Raw genomic sequence first — 15,585 nt, forward strand, 5'->3', positions numbered from 1 at the left:
CCGCCAAGGTCGGCGAAGGCGGGGCGGCGAAGTTGGGGCAGCGGCATTAGCAGCCGACGGCCCGGGGAGCGCGAGGGCGGAGGTAAAGCCGTCGGGACGGGGTCGGGCGGTCTGGACGGGGTTTGGGCCGGAGTAGGAGGCAGGGTTGGTTGGTGTATATGTAGTTAGTTGTGAATGTCTAGTAAGTGGTTACATCAATATACAGGGATCACTGGGCAGGGGTGTCAAGGATGGAACCGAAAGAGTACGGGGTGTAGGGAACACCCTCGCCCTCGAAGAACTTGGACATGGACTCGACCCAGTGTAGTCTCAAAGCGTGGAGCATGGCGGAGGTTCCCTCCATGACAACCAAGATGCACACGGTGAGGATGAACCACATGCCGAACATGAGGAAGACGAAGACGGAGCCGCCGAGACCGGAGAAGCTGAAGCTGGAGCCGAGGGTCATCGACCACAAGACCTGGGAGAGCTGGGCGTGGGCCAAGGACAAGGCCCAGAGACGCAAGTAGGAGGCCGTGTGGGAGACACAGTTGAGGCAGAACTCGATGGTGTGGATCACCTGATGGATCATCACGTCGCCAAAGGTCTCCTCCTCGTGCTCCTCGTCGTCGCCGAGGTCGAGATTGGACAAGAGGTTGTTTTCGTCGTCGCCGGAGGCTGCGGCGGCCTCTGTGGACAGGGCCAAGGACTCGTACTTCTTGGACTCCTGGTGCTTGAACCAGAGCGGCTTGATGAGAAGGAGGCAGGGCACGCAGATGAGGGCCGCCACAAGGAGGAAGACCTGCACGCCGGCCTGGCCCGCGTACAACTCCTCGTCGACCTGGCCCGGCGCCAAGAACATGTTGATCAACATGTTCAACAAGCTAGGGGCGGGCTTGCCGATCGCAACCCAGTCGACGCACCACTTGTAGATGATGCAGATGGTCAAGTAGCCGAAGATGCCGTGCATGAAGATGAACCCGGGGATGAAGTTCCCGACAATGTTGATCATCGAGTGGAAGTGGATCGCGTTCACCAACGAGAAGACGTAAGAGTAGGACATGTGGATGAACCCCATCAAGATCGACAACTTCATCTTGTACGAGTTCGCAAACAACAACGTGTTCTCCGCCCCGTGCCAGGCAGGGTCCAATCCGATCAGGTACGTGTCCACCTGGTGCGCCTCGATGCTCTCGCCCTCCTTCCACGAGGAAGGCCATGCCCACCCGGACTTGAAGAACGTCATCGAGATTGAAAAGACGTCGTTGTAGAGGAACCCCGTATACATCGAGAACAAGCCCATCAACAACAAGATGTAACGCCCGCTGTACGCCATGTCAAAGATCTCGTCTCTCTTCATCCGCCCGATCTTCCGCTCGTTCAGAACCAAAAAGGACGCAGCCAAAAACATAATGAACCCGTGACCCAAGTCACCAAACATGATGGCAAACAAGAACGGGAAAGTCGCAGCAGTGGGCAAAGCAGCATTCACCTCCCGGTATGTGGCAATACCGTAAGAGTCGCACATCGCCTGGAAGGCCGCAGTGAACTTGTTTGTCTTGTGGTACGTTGGTGGTGTCCGCGTGGTGTTGACCGTGTTCATGATGATCGGGAAAGTCGAGTCCTCGTCCGTGGAAAACTGGGTGGAGCATTCCTCCAACGTGTTTTGGATTGTTGGAATGTCGTCTGTTGGCACCCACCCTTCTCCAATGAGACACTTTCTGCCAAGGTCGTAGTGGCACTTGTTCATGATTTCGTAAACGGATTTCTCCAGTTTGACGCATTTGGTCCAATCGTCGATCTCGCTGGAGATGACTCTCAATTCGGTCGTCAAAGTCAGGTTCGTGTTTTCCAAAACGTTGGTGATGTCGGTCAACTGCTCGTTGATTTGCACCTGTTGGCCTTGTCTTGACTTGGAATCGGAGCTCACTTGATAGAGGTCTGCGTCCAACGACTCACAGATCTTGCGGACTCTCGAAAGAATCATCTCTCCGTGGGAGAAGATGACAAAAGAGTTTTTGTCGACAAACTCCTTAGCCTTCTGGTCGTACATCTTCTGCTCGATCTCCGTCGTTTTGAACAACAAGTTACCTCTCAAAACTCTCCACAAAATCTTCTCCAAGATAGGGATCTTTTCTCTTGGAATCACACCGGTGATAAAGTTGGAATCCCTGTCGCCGCGGGCCTCCAGCAATGCCTGCTCTTGGTCATCGTCCAGTTCGATCAAATCCCTCGTCACTTCGCCGGGGAAGTACTTGTCCGTGGCGGACAAAACCTGCTGGTACTGCTTGAGGTCCATCTGTTTCTTCAACAAGTCCTCGGCCGCATCGGATAGCTGTGTCACTCTGTCTTCGAGCAATTGTGCGTTGGAGCAGATCTCGTCTAGCTGGGACGTGGAGACCGTGTTCTTATGGGACAATTCGTAATCCTCCACCAAGGTCTCCGGTGGAACAATCCCGTGTGCTTCCATCTCCTTGATCAAAAGTCTGTACTGCCTTTCAACGTTGTCCAGCTTCCGGATCTCGTTGACGAACGAACGCTGGAACTGGTTCACGTTCTTGTTCAAATCCCGGAACTCCACCAACCCGAGCGATCCCAACGAATAAATCGATTCTCTCGAAATCTCCGTCGGGATATACAGCTGGATCATTGTCATTTCCGCAGAGCCTATAGTCAATCAAGCGGTTAACATACGGCAAAGCCTTTTGTTGATTCCGTCCGTGTTAGTAAAACTTTTTCTGCTAAGCTTGGTATCAGACCCCCGGGGACCGGGGCACTAATAATACATACGGAAAATAGCCTCGTTGACTGGCATTGTGATGCGGTGCTAGCAAATCGTGACAATGAAGTGTCTGTGGCAGTAGGAACCCTCTAAAAACGGGCCTCATGGCAGAGCATTTCTGTCCAGATGTAGGAGCAATGCAGCACATTTGCCAGGCCAAATAGGCAGCCAGCCTTCCGAGAGCGAAGCGGCCTTCGCACAGAGACGTCCTCGGCCTCGGTTGCACGTCCGGGGTACCGGGCACAGCAGGTGCACGGGTGTTTGGATGGGGCGAAAATGACAGCATGTTTTGGGGATAGTGCAGGGGTTAGTTGCCCGATAAGGCAATACAAATGCAACTCCAGTGCAACACAGGACGACACGGGAGGTTTTGGCTAGAACAGAGAGTCTGGAGAGAGGAGCGGAAAAGAAGGAAAGAAGGAGACAAGGCCAATGAAAAAAGGGCCTGAAGTAGATTGCTACGTACCACTAAACCCACCGGAGTACTCGCTGTATGAGCGGCCCGAAACGCCGGAACGTCCTGACCGCTTTGGCGATTCTGACGGTTCTGAGAAGACGCCAGGGCAAATCTTTCCTGTTGAAACAGTGAGAAACAAAATCCCGTGGGAGCTCAAGCACACGCGGTTCCATGACGCAGTTTTCACGGTCGTGTTTCTAATTGTGGTGGTGGTATTTCTCGGCATCGCGTACGTCGGGTTCGACAACATGTACCGTCTCCACCGGTTCGAGCACATCATTCCTTGGCGGCTTGTTGCGAAACTGCCGCAGGTGGAGGTTGCGGACGTGGTAGTGGTTTCTGTTGCGGCGGTGTTTGCGTCGGTCCTGCTCGGGTTCGTGCAATTGCTCAGCATGCTCTTTGTGTGCAAGCTTTTCATCGTCGGAGCGTTGGTGCTCAACTGCACGGCCGGGCTGGCTGCTTCGGCGTACTTCTACAGCGAGCAGCAGTGGAATTTCATGGGGTTGACCTTGCTCTACACGGCGGTCATCCTCTATGTGGCGTGGAAGGTGCACAGGAGAGTCGCATTCAGCATCAAAATCATCCAGTTGTGCTCGAGGCTGCTGCGGAAGAAGTCGAGCATCTGGGCGATCTACGTGGGGATGCTTGTGCTGAACACCACTCTGTCGCTCTTCTACGTCTTTGTGTTCTTCTGCGTTGCGTCCACCCTGCGGGCAGATCCGGACATCCAGAACGAGCACCAGGTGTACCTGGTGCTCATCTTCGCCGGGCTCTACCTCTCCGAGATCTTCCAGAACTCGGTCCAGGTGATTGTTGGGGCACTCTGCGCCAAGTGGTACTTCAACTCGAACGCAAGCACGCTCCGGACGGTCTACAACACTTTTGGCAAGTGTTTCGGCTCGATCTGCCTCGGCTCGCTTCTTGCGAGCGTCGTGACACTGCTCAAAGAGGTGTGTCTGTGGATGAACCCCAGCGACAAGCTGCACAGGATCGCCGTGCTCAAGCCCTTGTGGAAGCTCCTTGAGATTGCCCTGTACCTGCTCGACATCGCGGTGCGCTACTTCAACGAGTACGCCTTTGCCTACATGGCCATCTACAGCCGGGGATACGTCCGCTCGTCGTTCAAAATGTTCCGCCTCTACCACGTGAAGGGCTGCGACACCTTGGTCAACGACTGTATCATCAAGGTCATTTTGCGCTTGTACACGGTCTTCTCCGGCCTCCTTGGCGGCCTCACCGCATACGGGTGTCTCCGCCTGCTCGACCATCCGCAGTACTCCTCTGGCAACAGCAGCATTACGTGGGTGCTTGTGGTCTTGAGTGGCGTCGTCGCCGTCCAGCTGTCCAGGATGCTCTCTCTGATCATAGACGCCTACGTGCACGTGCTTCTCATCTGTCTTGTCGAACACCAGGACGTGTTAGAATGGGAACATGCCCAGAACGAGCCTGCCTTCCGTGCTATCCACCCGTACCTCGCCCCGTACCCCCGCAAGTGCTGAAGTGGAAACTGTATGAGACACACATGGAGTCACCTGGCGGCCACCGGCATCCCACCGGCATCCCACCAGAAAGCCACACAAGCTTGAAATGGCTCCTCTTCGATGCATGTCTCTCTTTTCCCACTTCACCGCATCGAGTTTCTCCCCATTATCGCCGTGGTAGTCTCTGACGCCTTGAGCCCACGTTAATCATTACACCTGGCTTGTGTCCCCTAAACAATGACCATATGGCCAATGAAAAAGCCGCGGTGCGGGCGATGAGGATTGGCAAACGGGGAGGCGGAGGCTGGCCTCTTTGCCACGGGTGGCCTTTTCTTCTTCTTCCGCATTATGTAGGAGCAACGGCTCGGGTATATAGCAGCACAGATGGAGACACATATCTAACACTTACCACACACACACACACAGATACACAGTAACACGAGAAGTGTCAATTGGCGTTTGCAAGAGAAATAGAAATGACCAGTGTCGACGCAAAACTGCAGCCTGTCGAGGCTGCTCCTACGGATTCGGTCTACCGGGACGACCAAGATGATGGCGGATACAACGCCGGACACGATGGCGAGAACACAGGAATTGGAGAGGAAAACGACCTGGCTGCCTCACTCTCTCTTGGCGCACACGCCTTCGAGCCTGGTGAGATTGACCAGGACCACTATGACGACGAGTTCCGTATCGAGGACGACCGGTTCACAAGAGCCAAACCGGTTTGGAACGACGTGAAGTTTGCGTTCTTCTTTGGTGCGGTGTTTTTGGCGTTTGTGGTCACGTCGATGGTGATGATCATCAAGCACATCGAGGAGTTCGTAAGCGAGAGCGCAATGCCATCAACGCTGCCAAACTCTGCCTTCTTCGAGTTCAAGACGATTTTGCTAATCCTTTTCATCAGCATGATCTCGTTTGGAGTGTCGCTGTTGATCTTTCTTCTTGCCGGGAAAAACTCGGCCAAATTCACGTCGGTGGGCTTGAAAGTGGTGGTCTTCTTCCTCGCCATCTCGGGCGTGGCCGGCTTCTTTGTCGGACAGCACGTGCAGGCGGTTGTTTTCGTTGCACTTGCTGTCGCCAGCGTGGTCATCCTCGTGAAGTACAGCCCGCTCGTGTCGCTCGCGTCGACGATCTTGAACGTCGTCATCACCGTGATGAAGCGGTACCCTAGCACGGCCGTGGCTGCGTTGATCGGCTTCTTGAGCAGCGCCTTCTTCATCAGCATCTTGACGCTTGCCATCGGCTGCACATACATCGCCTTTGGCTTCCACAGCGACGGCTCGGTGCGTTTCGACGACGACGGCAACCCCACCTCTGTTGTCACCGCGAAGTTGGTGATCACGATCCTCTTCCTCAACTTCTCTGGGTTGTACATCGCCGACGTGCTGAGAAACGTCATGCACGTCACCATCGGCGGCATCTACGGCACCTGGTACTACCTGGAGAGCACCTTCGAGGGCATGCCGACCGGAGAGGGCACCGGCTCGCTCAAGCGGGCGCTCACCTACAGCTTCGGCTCCGTCTGCTTCGGCTCGCTCTTTGTCGTGCTCTTTCAGTGCGTCGCCATCTTCTTCATGATCAACAGCAACAGCCTCTTCGGCTACGTGGGCCACCTCAGCATGAACCTGCTCGGCATGGGGGTCGGCTACTTCAACCTCTACGCATACTCCTTTGTCGCGCTCTACGGCGTCTCCATGGTCCGCTCCGCCCGCTCCACCTACCTTTTCTTCAGACAGCGTGGCCTCCAGGCCTTCCTCAACGACTTTGTCATCTCCGCCTCCTTGGGCTTCTACTGCGTCCTCGCCTCCATTTTCGGAACCATCATCACCTACATCTACCTCGTTGTCTTCAGACGCCTTCTGGGCCTCACCGACGACGCCTTCTTCCCGCTCGTATCCTACTCTTTCATCCTCACTTTCAACATCACCAGCGTCTTGATCACCACCATCGTCTCCGGCTCCTCCGTCTTTTTCTTCGCCTTGAACAAAGACCCAGCAGTTTTCCAGGAAAGCCACCCCTTCGAGTTCCAGGAGATCAGCAGGTGTTATCCAAAGGTCTTGTCCAAGCTCCAGCTCAACGACTAGCGCTTTGCCTTCCTTCCCCTTCCTCCTTCCCCTTCGAGTTCCCCTTCCCCCTTCCCCTTCCCTCTATAGCCCCGTATATACAGACCGATATTGTTATGACACCTCCGGGGGGCTCAACGCGGCCTCCCTGAACGCCGACGCCGGCCAACCCGAGCGTCGGCAAGCGCAGCCGGCCGTGGCGCCGATGCCGAGCGCCGCGCCCGTTAACAGCGTGGGGAATGCGGCAAGAGCGACAGGCACGGCGAAAGGACAGCGGGCGTTCGCCGACGGCTGGGGTCAGCTCGAGAAAGGCCTGGAAGAGGGGGAGCAGGGAAGCAGAAGAGCAGAGGTATAAGAAGGAGACGGTTCTCCGTTGCTGGATTCAGACAGGGATGGCACGGTGGAGTATGCTGGGGCTTTTCCTGTGCGGCATAGTGTCTCCGGTTAAGATTTACAGAGCATGGACAGCGAGAGAGAAAGCCACAGATCGGAAACGGTGTCAGACAAACACGACACAGCAATGGACATGACGGACGAGGGCTCGTCCGAGGACGCAGAGCCCGTGCAGCTGTACGAGACAAGCAGCAGAGCAGGAGCAGGTGCAGGTGCAGGACGGTTGGCGGAGCTTGTGAGGTCGCTGACGAGCCAGGAGAGCATCGGGGACCGGAACAACTTGGAGCGGTTGTTGACGCAGAACTCGAAGGGCATCTCGAGACTGGTGAGCAACATGGAGGCGGACGGGTTCGGGGCGCTGGGCCCGTTGGAGCAGCCCATCGACCTCGAGAAGAGCGTCACCGGGTTCCAGAACGACCCGCAGTCCGACTACCACGCGGAGGACCGGTGGCAATATGCGGTGGACCTCGACACGCAGATGCGCTTGGTCGTGTTCACCGACAACGACAAGGAGGACCCGCGGAACTGGTCCGACGGGAGGAAGTGGTTTCTCACAGTACTCCTCGGGATCGTGTGTTTCGACGTCGCCCTGGGCTCCGCCATCGTCACAGGCGACATCGAGGGCCCCATGGTCACCTTCGGCGTCTCGCAGGAGGTGGTCATCCTCACCGTGACGCTCTTTGTGCTTGGCTTCGGCTTTGGGCCCTTGCTCTTTGCCCCACTCTCGGAGGAGTTCGGCCGCCGGATCATCTACGTCGTCACCTTGTTCGTGGCGCTCGTCTTCATCATCCCCTGCGCCGACGCCAAGAACATTGGCACCTTACTCGTGTGCAGACTCATCGACGGTGTCGCCTTCTCGGCACCCATGTGCTTGATTGGCGGGAACTTGTCGGACATGTTCACCGGTCCGCAGCGGGGGTTGGCCATGAGCATCTTCAGTGCAGCACCTTTCATAGGCCCCGTCGTGGGGCCTCTCATTGGCGGTTACATCGGCGACAACGCCGGCTGGAGATGGTTGTACTGGGTCCACCTCATTTTCTCCGGGTGTGTCTACGTCGCCGTGGTGGTCTTTTTGCCCGAGACGTCGCATGCGCAGATCTTGAAGACGAGAGCTAAACAGTTGCGTAAGCTCACCGGCGACTCCCGCTACAGGTCTCTCTCTGAATTGAAGGCAAGAACTGTCTCGGAAACGGTCAGGGAGACCTTGGGCAGACCCATCGTCTTGTTGTCTGAGTTGATTGTCTTCCTCCTCACCATCTACATGTCCATTATCTACGGCTTGTTGTACATGTTCTTCTTCGCCTACCCAATTGTCTACATGGAGGGTAAGGGCTGGTCGGCGTCAAAAACAGGTTTGATGTTCATTCCCATCGGTGTCGGCGTCATCATCGCCACCGCCGTCTGCCCCATCTTCAACAACCACTACAACCGCAGAGCGAAAAAATACACCGACCGGGGCCAGTTGCCTCCCCCAGAATTGAGGTTGTTCCCAATGATGATCGGCTGTTGGTTTGTTCCAGCCGGCTTGTTCTCCTTCGCATGGTCCTCCTATCCACATCTCAGTTGGGCCGGCCCTTGTTTCTCTGGCTTGGCCTGTGGCTTCGGTTTCAATTGCCTTTACAACCCGGCGAACAACTACATTGTCGACTCCTACCAGCACTACGCCGCATCAGCTTTGGCTGCTAAAACTTTTGTCAGATCCGTCTGGGGCGCTTGTGTACCGCTCTTCACCATCCAGATGTACCACCGTTTGGGCTACGAGTGGGCTACCTCCTTGATGGCCTTTATCTCCTTGGCTTGCTGCATTATTCCCTTCTTGTTCTACACCTTCGGTGCGAGAATCAGGTTGAGATCCAGGTACGCGTACTCCCCTGCGGCCTCGGTGGAGCAGGGAATGAAGTCAGTGCCAACCGTGGAGGAAGACGACGGAGGTAGCCTCGACAAGGAGCATACAGTGTCCAGTTCCGCTTGAAAACCTCATCTCACGACTTTCCCCCTAATACCCTTTTTCCCTTTCTTGTTCAGTTCAGCTTAATTTCTTCAAGTCCCTTCCGGGCTGTCAAACTAATGTCTAATCTAATTAATCACAACCTCATCCGTTTCTTCAGCTACTGTAGTAGGTTCCACGCGTTGAAAAGTTTTCTTTTGTGGTCTTCACCGTCAAAATGGTGCAATGACTCCAGCCGTTCAAGCTGATTCAAAATGATTCACGATGATTCCACGAGGCGAGCGTTTCTCGACAAAAAAAATGACATCTTGTTTCCTAGTTTCTTTCCACCCCGTACTGACGATGATGACCTTGCCTTTTGTTGGGTCTCTGCACTACCCATACCTTTTTGTCAACTATAAAAAGACAGTCTAGCTCTTTAATTTTCTCGTTTATCTCCTCTTTTTTCCAGTACCTTTATACTCACGAATAAGTCATTTTTTGTTGCTAAGCCAGTCTTATCGTCTATCATACACAGACCATGCAGAGCAACGTTGAGCTAGAATCGTCAGAAGACTGCATTAAAGACTCAGCAGGTGTGGACGAACTCACCCATGGTGTCTGTGAACAGCAAGATTTCACCGAAGTGTATCCGGATGACTACATACCAACGGAAAAAGAGATGGACTCTATATACAGACATTTAGATTACAGAATCATCCCTGCTTGTTGGGTTCTTTATTTTCTTGCCTCCTTTGGCTCTTCAGCTTATGGTAATACCTTGACTATGAACTACGAGGCCGGACATTCATTGGCCCAGTCATTGAAGTTGAACACTCACCATACGTCAACTGCCACTGCATTATACTACGTTGCTTACATCATTTTTGACTTGCCAATGAACTTGATAATGACGCGTGCATCTCCACAAGTATGGCTCTCAAGAATCATTACCGGTGTTGGCATAGTTTACATCTGTTATGCTGCCTTGAAAAGCGGCTCAGGATTGATAGCCATTAGATTCATGACCGGATTCGCAGATGCTGGTACTTGGCCCGGTTTATCTTACTACATCTCTCTATGGTATCCAGAACATAGAACGGCTCGGAGAGTTGGGTATTACTTCACTGCAGCACAATTGTCCGCTTCAGCAGCAGGTCTAGTTGCAGCAGGTTTCCAGAAAATGGATATGGATAGAGGCTTGTACGGTTGGAAATGGTACTACATAGTTTACGGTGCAATCACCGTGGCTTGTGGTCTCTCTCTTGTCTGGTGGTTACCCGACAGACCAGCATACTTGAAACCAAACGAATCCAACATGCTCAGTTTCAGAAAGGTAATCCCGGATGGAGTTATGACATTTTTCACTCCTACCCAGCCTTTAAATGAAAGGGAAAGGAGATTGCACTACTTGGATATGAGATACAGATACAAAAACGTGAGATGGGGGCTAAAGGATGTGTGTTTGATTTTGCTAGATATCAGAACTTGGCCTTTGGTTATGATGTACTTCGGTGTTGTCGGCACTGGTTTCGGCTTGGCAGTGTTTGCCACCACTTTGATCAGAGTTAACCATCCTACATTATCTGGTATCGATGTCTCGCTTTTATATGCTCCAATTTGGTTGTTCGATTTTGCAGCCATTATCATCTTCACACCTATAGCAGACAGGTTCAAGAGGTGGAGACATTTTATTTTCAGCTTCTCCACGTTGATAATCATCGCTGGTCTGCTTGTTACTTCCTATGCTCACGGACCTTGGAATAGATATGCAGGCTTACTAATCGCAGGTTTTGGTTTGGGACCCACTGTACCAATCACGATGACACTCGCCACACAGATCATGACACACAGATACGGCGATGTTGGATCTGCTGCCTCTGCTGCAATTATCTCCGGTTTAGGTAACCTAGGAACTGTCGTTGCAACCTACGCCTTATACTCTGGATGGCCTGCAGATAAGCCAAGGTTATATAGAGATTCCAACATGATGTTAATTCTAATGCTTGGGGTCAGTATTATTGCAGCTGTATGTTGCTGGTTTTTGATGGAGAAAGTGGACGGGGGAGTTTACGACAAGAATGCGAAAGAGATTGACAGGGAAATGGACAACAAAAGCCAAACGGATTCGGACTCCACTCATGTGTAAAACTCGGTACAGGTACTTTCCCGGGTGTCTTGTCCGATATTTTTAGCTATCTGGCTAACTACCTTTTTCCTAATTTCTTCTATATCACTAACTAATAATATTTTGCTTCGGCACTTTTCCTATTTAGTCCGCAGATAAGAAAATTGAATCAATAAAGACCCGATACTTGGAATTTATCGCGGTGTTACATCACCGCATTTTCCACATTAAGCCGTCGGCGATTTATCACCGCACCAGTTGAAGGAACATTGAAGCCGTTGCCGATAACGAACTGGTATAAAAGGCCACCTCCTTGTGCGTCCTTGAGCAAAATCTTCAACGCCTTTCTTCATTTCTGTAATTTTAATACATCTTAAGATCATCAGACAATCTGCATCCAACACAACTAACTCAAATACAATGGCTTTACTTGACAAATTCGAAAAATACGACTTACTTTTCGGCCCATCTCCAATCTCTAAGTTCGAAAACTTAGCCAAGGAACTTGGTGGTAAGGTCAACATCTATGCTAAGAGAGAAGACAGAAACTCTGGATTGGCTTTTGCTGGTAACAAGCTAAGAAAGTTTGAATACATCGTTCCTGAAATTATTGCCGGTGACTACACTCATATTGTCTCCATCGGTGGTATCCAATCTAACCAAACTTTGATGACTATTGCTACAGCTTGTAAGCTTGGTTTAAAGGCCGTTACTGTTCAAGAAAACTGGGTTCCAATTCCTGAAGCTGAAAAGGCAACCTACGATAAGGTCGGAAACATCGAAGCAGCAAGAATTTTAGGTGGTGATGTTCGTTTGGTGCCTGACGGATTCGATATTGGTATGAGAAAATCTTTTGAGGAGGCACTTCAAGAATTAACTTCTCAAGGCTTCAAGCCATACCCTGTCCCAGCTGGTTGCTCTGAACATAAATATGGTGGTTTAGGTTTCGTTGGTTTTGCTGATGAACTTATCAAGCAAGAAAAGGAAATGGGCATCAAATTCGACAAAATTGTGGTTTGTTGTGTTACCGGTTCTACTGCAGCTGGTATTTTTGTTGGTATGGCCCAATACGGTAGAGAAAACGACGTCATTGCAATTGATGCTTCAGGTAAACCAGAAAAGACCTTTGAACAAACGTTGAGAATTATCAACCACACCTCAGAAATTCTTGGCTTAGGTAAGAAGTTTGACACTTTTAACTTTGACACCAGATTCGGTGGTCCAGTTTACGGTATTCCAAATGAAGGCACAATTGAGGCAATCAAGCTTTTGGGTAAGACTGAAGGTACCTTGACTGATCCTGTCTATGAAGGTAAATCTATGCAAGGTTTGATTGAATTGGTCAAGGAAGATAAATTCGAAAAAGATTCTAACGTTCTTTTCGTCCACTTGGGTGGTGCTTCTTCCTTGTCTGCTTACCAATCCTACTTCTCTTAAATTTTGCTTTGAATATTTCAGGCTATATTTTTTTTCTATTTACCTTTCAAGATTTCATTAGAGTTGGTTATTTTTCCAACGTGAGTTCTATTTTTATAAAGTTTTTAATATCATAATTCATAATTAACGATAAAGCGATCGTATCTCGAATAAAACCCTATATACAACAATCTAAAGAGTAAAGCTATTATTAACAGTCACATTTTTATGCCCAGTCATAATCAAATTGTCTTGATAGTTATGAAGTAAGTGAAAGGACATAGAAGCAGCCGACCACTGTACTCGGGGGTAGGACAGACATGTAAAAAAGGGTAGTATCAATAGAATTAGATCTGTGGTTATATACAGGAACATTCAATTTCATTGTCCATTCCACTTGGGGTTCCAAACTATCTGTTTCTCAAAAAAAAAAAATAGTCTTTGTAAGTAAGTAAAAAATGAGAGGTACGGGATTCGAACCCATGACACCACCTTGGAAGGGTGGTATGCTAACCACTACACTAACCTCCCATTGTTGTTTTTGAAAACTATAAGTAATTTATATCCGCACCAAATTATTAAGCAATTCCCACTACTGATGTATCTTTTTTTGGGTGTTTGCAAAAATGGCAAAGTATTTAGCCGCAGAGAGGAATTAGAACTTTGATGACTATATAGGGATAGCTTAAAATAACTTGATATTTTATGGGCATTTTTGTCTCCATGTATTCAAATGCTATGGCTGACATCATCATACAAAGAAGAGTACATATTAAAGTTTTTCCCTGGCTACTATCTACACCTTTAATCTAACTATCCTTGCTGATATATCCATCATGTATAGTCCTTATCTGTTATATTTGTTACATACTCAATATATATATATAATATAACTTACTAACTCAAGATCTCATGTATAAAAACAAGGAGGAAAACCTCTTGTATTCAAAGACATTCTATGTCGGTCATTCCTTTTTCAAATTACTCTAGCGCGTTATGATTATGATGCTTTGTTGCAATCATCTTATCATTCTTATATCCAATTGCTTACGACTCATTCCTTATCAATCATAGCATTCTATTTCAATACCAGGTAGTGCTTCACTTTTGAGTGAACATGATTATCATGTGTCTTTGAAAATTTGTACCCATTACTTGTGGGCTGGCGCAGTATCACTGTGATAATATCGGCACCCAAATACAGCGGTTTCCCACAAGGTTGTGGTGAAAAAAAATCGTCACTCAGCTTTGAGCATTTTGGGATTTGGCCATCTACTCAATATCATGTTGAATTTGCTCTAGTTTTTTCACCTTTTGATCTAGGTCACTGAAGTTCGCTGCTATCCACAAGTTGACCAATATTGAGGTTACTCCGGAGATAATGAAACAAACCCAAAGTAAATGACCATGGGCAAAAAAACCCGTGAAGAAAGGACCGGCAGACCTGGCAACTTGTTTCCCAATATTCACAGTGCCCATGACTCTGGATAGTTCGATGGGCTCTACTAATGTAGTAAGTATAATACGTCTTGGAATCACTTCAAGCTCGACTGTCGATTGATGAAGTAGAAAAAATAGGGAGCCGAGCTTAAAGTTAACTCCTAATGTCGGAATTAGGATAGATAGTATCCCACGCGGAATCTGCGTTAAAAGACAGGATTTTATTGGGCCGAACTGTTTGACAAGCCATGCAGATAAGACAGAAGTTAGAGATTTTACAATTCCTGCCAATCCAAACAAAGTACCCAATAACACTGCCGGTGAATTGTATTTCTCCTGAAAATAATAAACCACCCAGGCTTTTGTCATGAATCCGTAACCCAAGGAAGCAAGCATAAATGGAACAAGTAGACGGAATAGTATTGATTGTGTCCTTGGTGCCAACCCAGTGAAAGTTTTAAGCTCAACAGCTGAATCAGGCCAAGAAGGCACGTGTTCCTCATCCTCTACTGAACCAAGTGCAGATAATTCTAAGTTCTCGAGATCCGTTCTTGTAGCCCTATCACCATCTTGCTCCATTTCCAATTCACGCTGTGCAACTATGAAAGGCGGGATATATGATGCCTCAGCCTTATGTGAGATGAAAATAAGTGAGACAAATTTCAAAAAGGAAGTGAAGAGTAGGATGCAAAAAGTGTAGCGGTATGAGTCCCTCATGGTCAAGTGTAAGCTTTTTGTAAAATAGTCTACAGATAGGCCCGCCAGAAACGCTCCGAGTGATGCCCCAACATTAGCAAACGTGGAATGTATTGCAAAGATTTCGGGCCTATGGTTGGGCGGAGTTAGGTTCGCCAAGACGGTTTCTTCTATAGTTTTAAAGGGTCCTGTGTCTCCCCCGGACGGAGAAATCACGCCGACAATCGCAGCAAAAAGAAGGTAGCCAAAATTCGAAGTACCCGTTGAAAAGATGCCACTGGCAAGAATCATTAGAGCGCTTCCCAGCAGCATGATAAAGCGATTTCCGATCTTGTTAGCATTCCAGGTGAGTACGTACGAAATGATCGAGTCTCCAACCATTGTCATCGACATGAACATACCAATCCTTACCTCAGAGATACCGAGCTCCTTGAGATAAGACGCCAGGACCTGGTTCGTCAATCCGAAGGAAATCATACGGATGAATACCGAAAACCATAGTAGCCGGATATCCGCCGAAGACTGCTTCAAAGAGAGAAGAAAGTGTGTCATACGGAGGTTTCCTGAGCGTCGATTCCCTGTTCTATGTACCTTTTCAGAATGTTTGGACGAGAAGAAGACGGTTGCAGCGCAACAGTGCTGATCAACGAGATAGATATCCGTTTCGCTGTGAAGGCAGATCGGCGCTGCACTTTTGCAAACTGCAGCACAACTCGAGGCATCGCTAAACACTTTCAAACCCGAGGGCCAAGTAAATGAAATTAATCGGTCCGGCTGTATCCATCACTTTTCCATCCTGAGTCATTTTTCCACTGTGGTT

At 49.7% G+C, this 15,585-nt stretch overlaps 7 protein-coding genes and 1 non-coding gene across 8 annotated transcripts; 5 read left to right on the plus strand and 3 right to left on the minus strand.

The window, feature by feature from the left end:
- Positions 1–96: 96 nt before the first annotated feature.
- On the minus strand, positions 97–2,835 carry PICMEDRAFT_16696 (hypothetical protein). The gene is made up of 2 exons (XM_019161310.1): positions 2,770–2,835; positions 97–2,646 (listed from the first exon to the last, which is right to left on the minus strand). Exons 1-2 carry the CDS (start codon positions 2,792–2,794, stop codon positions 209–211), a joined length of 2,463 nt encoding a protein of 820 aa, XP_019018001.1. The 5' UTR covers positions 2,795–2,835; the 3' UTR covers positions 97–208.
- A 631-nt stretch (positions 2,836–3,466) lies between these two features.
- PICMEDRAFT_59093 (hypothetical protein) lies at positions 3,467–4,717 on the plus strand (the record flags this gene model as incomplete). The annotated part of the gene is made up of 1 exon (XM_019163344.1): positions 3,467–4,717. One exon carries the CDS (start codon positions 3,467–3,469, stop codon positions 4,715–4,717), a length of 1,251 nt encoding a protein of 416 aa, XP_019018002.1.
- Positions 4,718–5,175: 458 nt separating this feature from the next.
- On the plus strand, positions 5,176–6,786 carry PICMEDRAFT_72922 (hypothetical protein; the record flags this gene model as incomplete). Its single annotated transcript, XM_019164333.1, has 1 exon — positions 5,176–6,786. One exon carries the CDS (start codon positions 5,176–5,178, stop codon positions 6,784–6,786), a length of 1,611 nt encoding a protein of 536 aa, XP_019018003.1.
- A 128-nt stretch (positions 6,787–6,914) lies between these two features.
- On the plus strand, positions 6,915–9,486 carry PICMEDRAFT_16699 (hypothetical protein). Its single transcript, XM_019161311.1, has one exon. The coding sequence runs from the start codon at positions 7,226–7,228 to the stop codon at positions 9,128–9,130; it is 1,905 nt and encodes a 634-aa protein (XP_019018004.1). The 5' UTR covers positions 6,915–7,225; the 3' UTR covers positions 9,131–9,486.
- Positions 9,487–9,490: 4 nt separating this feature from the next.
- Positions 9,491–11,384, plus strand: PICMEDRAFT_16700 (hypothetical protein). Its single transcript, XM_019161312.1, has one exon. It carries the CDS (start codon positions 9,627–9,629, stop codon positions 11,232–11,234), a length of 1,608 nt encoding a protein of 535 aa, XP_019018005.1. The 5' UTR covers positions 9,491–9,626; the 3' UTR covers positions 11,235–11,384.
- Positions 11,385–11,585: 201 nt separating this feature from the next.
- PICMEDRAFT_16701 (hypothetical protein) lies at positions 11,586–12,679 on the plus strand. Its single transcript, XM_019161313.1, has one exon. The coding sequence runs from the start codon at positions 11,634–11,636 to the stop codon at positions 12,648–12,650; it is 1,017 nt and encodes a 338-aa protein (XP_019018006.1). The 5' UTR covers positions 11,586–11,633; the 3' UTR covers positions 12,651–12,679.
- Positions 12,680–13,088: 409 nt separating this feature from the next.
- PICMEDRAFT_t87 lies at positions 13,089–13,160 on the minus strand. The gene has a single exon. It is a non-coding gene; the product is annotated as a tRNA-Gly (tRNA).
- A 309-nt stretch (positions 13,161–13,469) lies between these two features.
- PICMEDRAFT_52853 (hypothetical protein) lies at positions 13,470–15,317 on the minus strand (the record flags this gene model as incomplete). The annotated part of the gene is made up of 2 exons (XM_019163167.1): positions 13,470–14,539; positions 14,636–15,317. The coding sequence occupies 2 exons, from the start codon at positions 15,315–15,317 to the stop codon at positions 13,902–13,904; spliced, it is 1,320 nt and encodes a 439-aa protein (XP_019018007.1). The 3' UTR covers positions 13,470–13,901.
- Between the last annotated feature and the right edge of the window lie 268 nt (positions 15,318–15,585).

The sequence above is a fragment of the Pichia membranifaciens genome (assembly GCF_001661235.1).
Source record: "Pichia membranifaciens NRRL Y-2026 unplaced genomic scaffold PICMEscaffold_3, whole genome shotgun sequence".
In the NCBI taxonomy this organism is placed as follows: domain Eukaryota; kingdom Fungi; phylum Ascomycota; class Pichiomycetes; order Pichiales; family Pichiaceae; genus Pichia; species Pichia membranifaciens.

What these genes read in the sequence shown, in the direction of transcription:
- PICMEDRAFT_16696 (XM_019161310.1), bottom strand. Translation starts at nt 2,794, where the DNA reads ATGCCAGTCAACGAGGCTATTTTCC. An exon ending in AGTCAACGAGGCTATTTTCC is followed by an intron (nt 2,647 to 2,769) that starts GTATGTATTATT and finishes GATTGACTATAG; the next exon opens with GCTCTGCGGAAATGACAATG.
- PICMEDRAFT_16701 (XM_019161313.1), top strand. Translation starts at nt 11,634, where the DNA reads ATGGCTTTACTTGACAAATTCGAAAAATACGACTTACTTTTCGGCCCA.
- PICMEDRAFT_16700 (XM_019161312.1), top strand. Translation starts at nt 9,627, where the DNA reads ATGCAGAGCAACGTTGAGCTAGAATCGTCAGAAGACTGCATTAAAGAC.
- PICMEDRAFT_16699 (XM_019161311.1), top strand. Translation starts at nt 7,226, where the DNA reads ATGGACAGCGAGAGAGAAAGCCACAGATCGGAAACGGTGTCAGACAAA.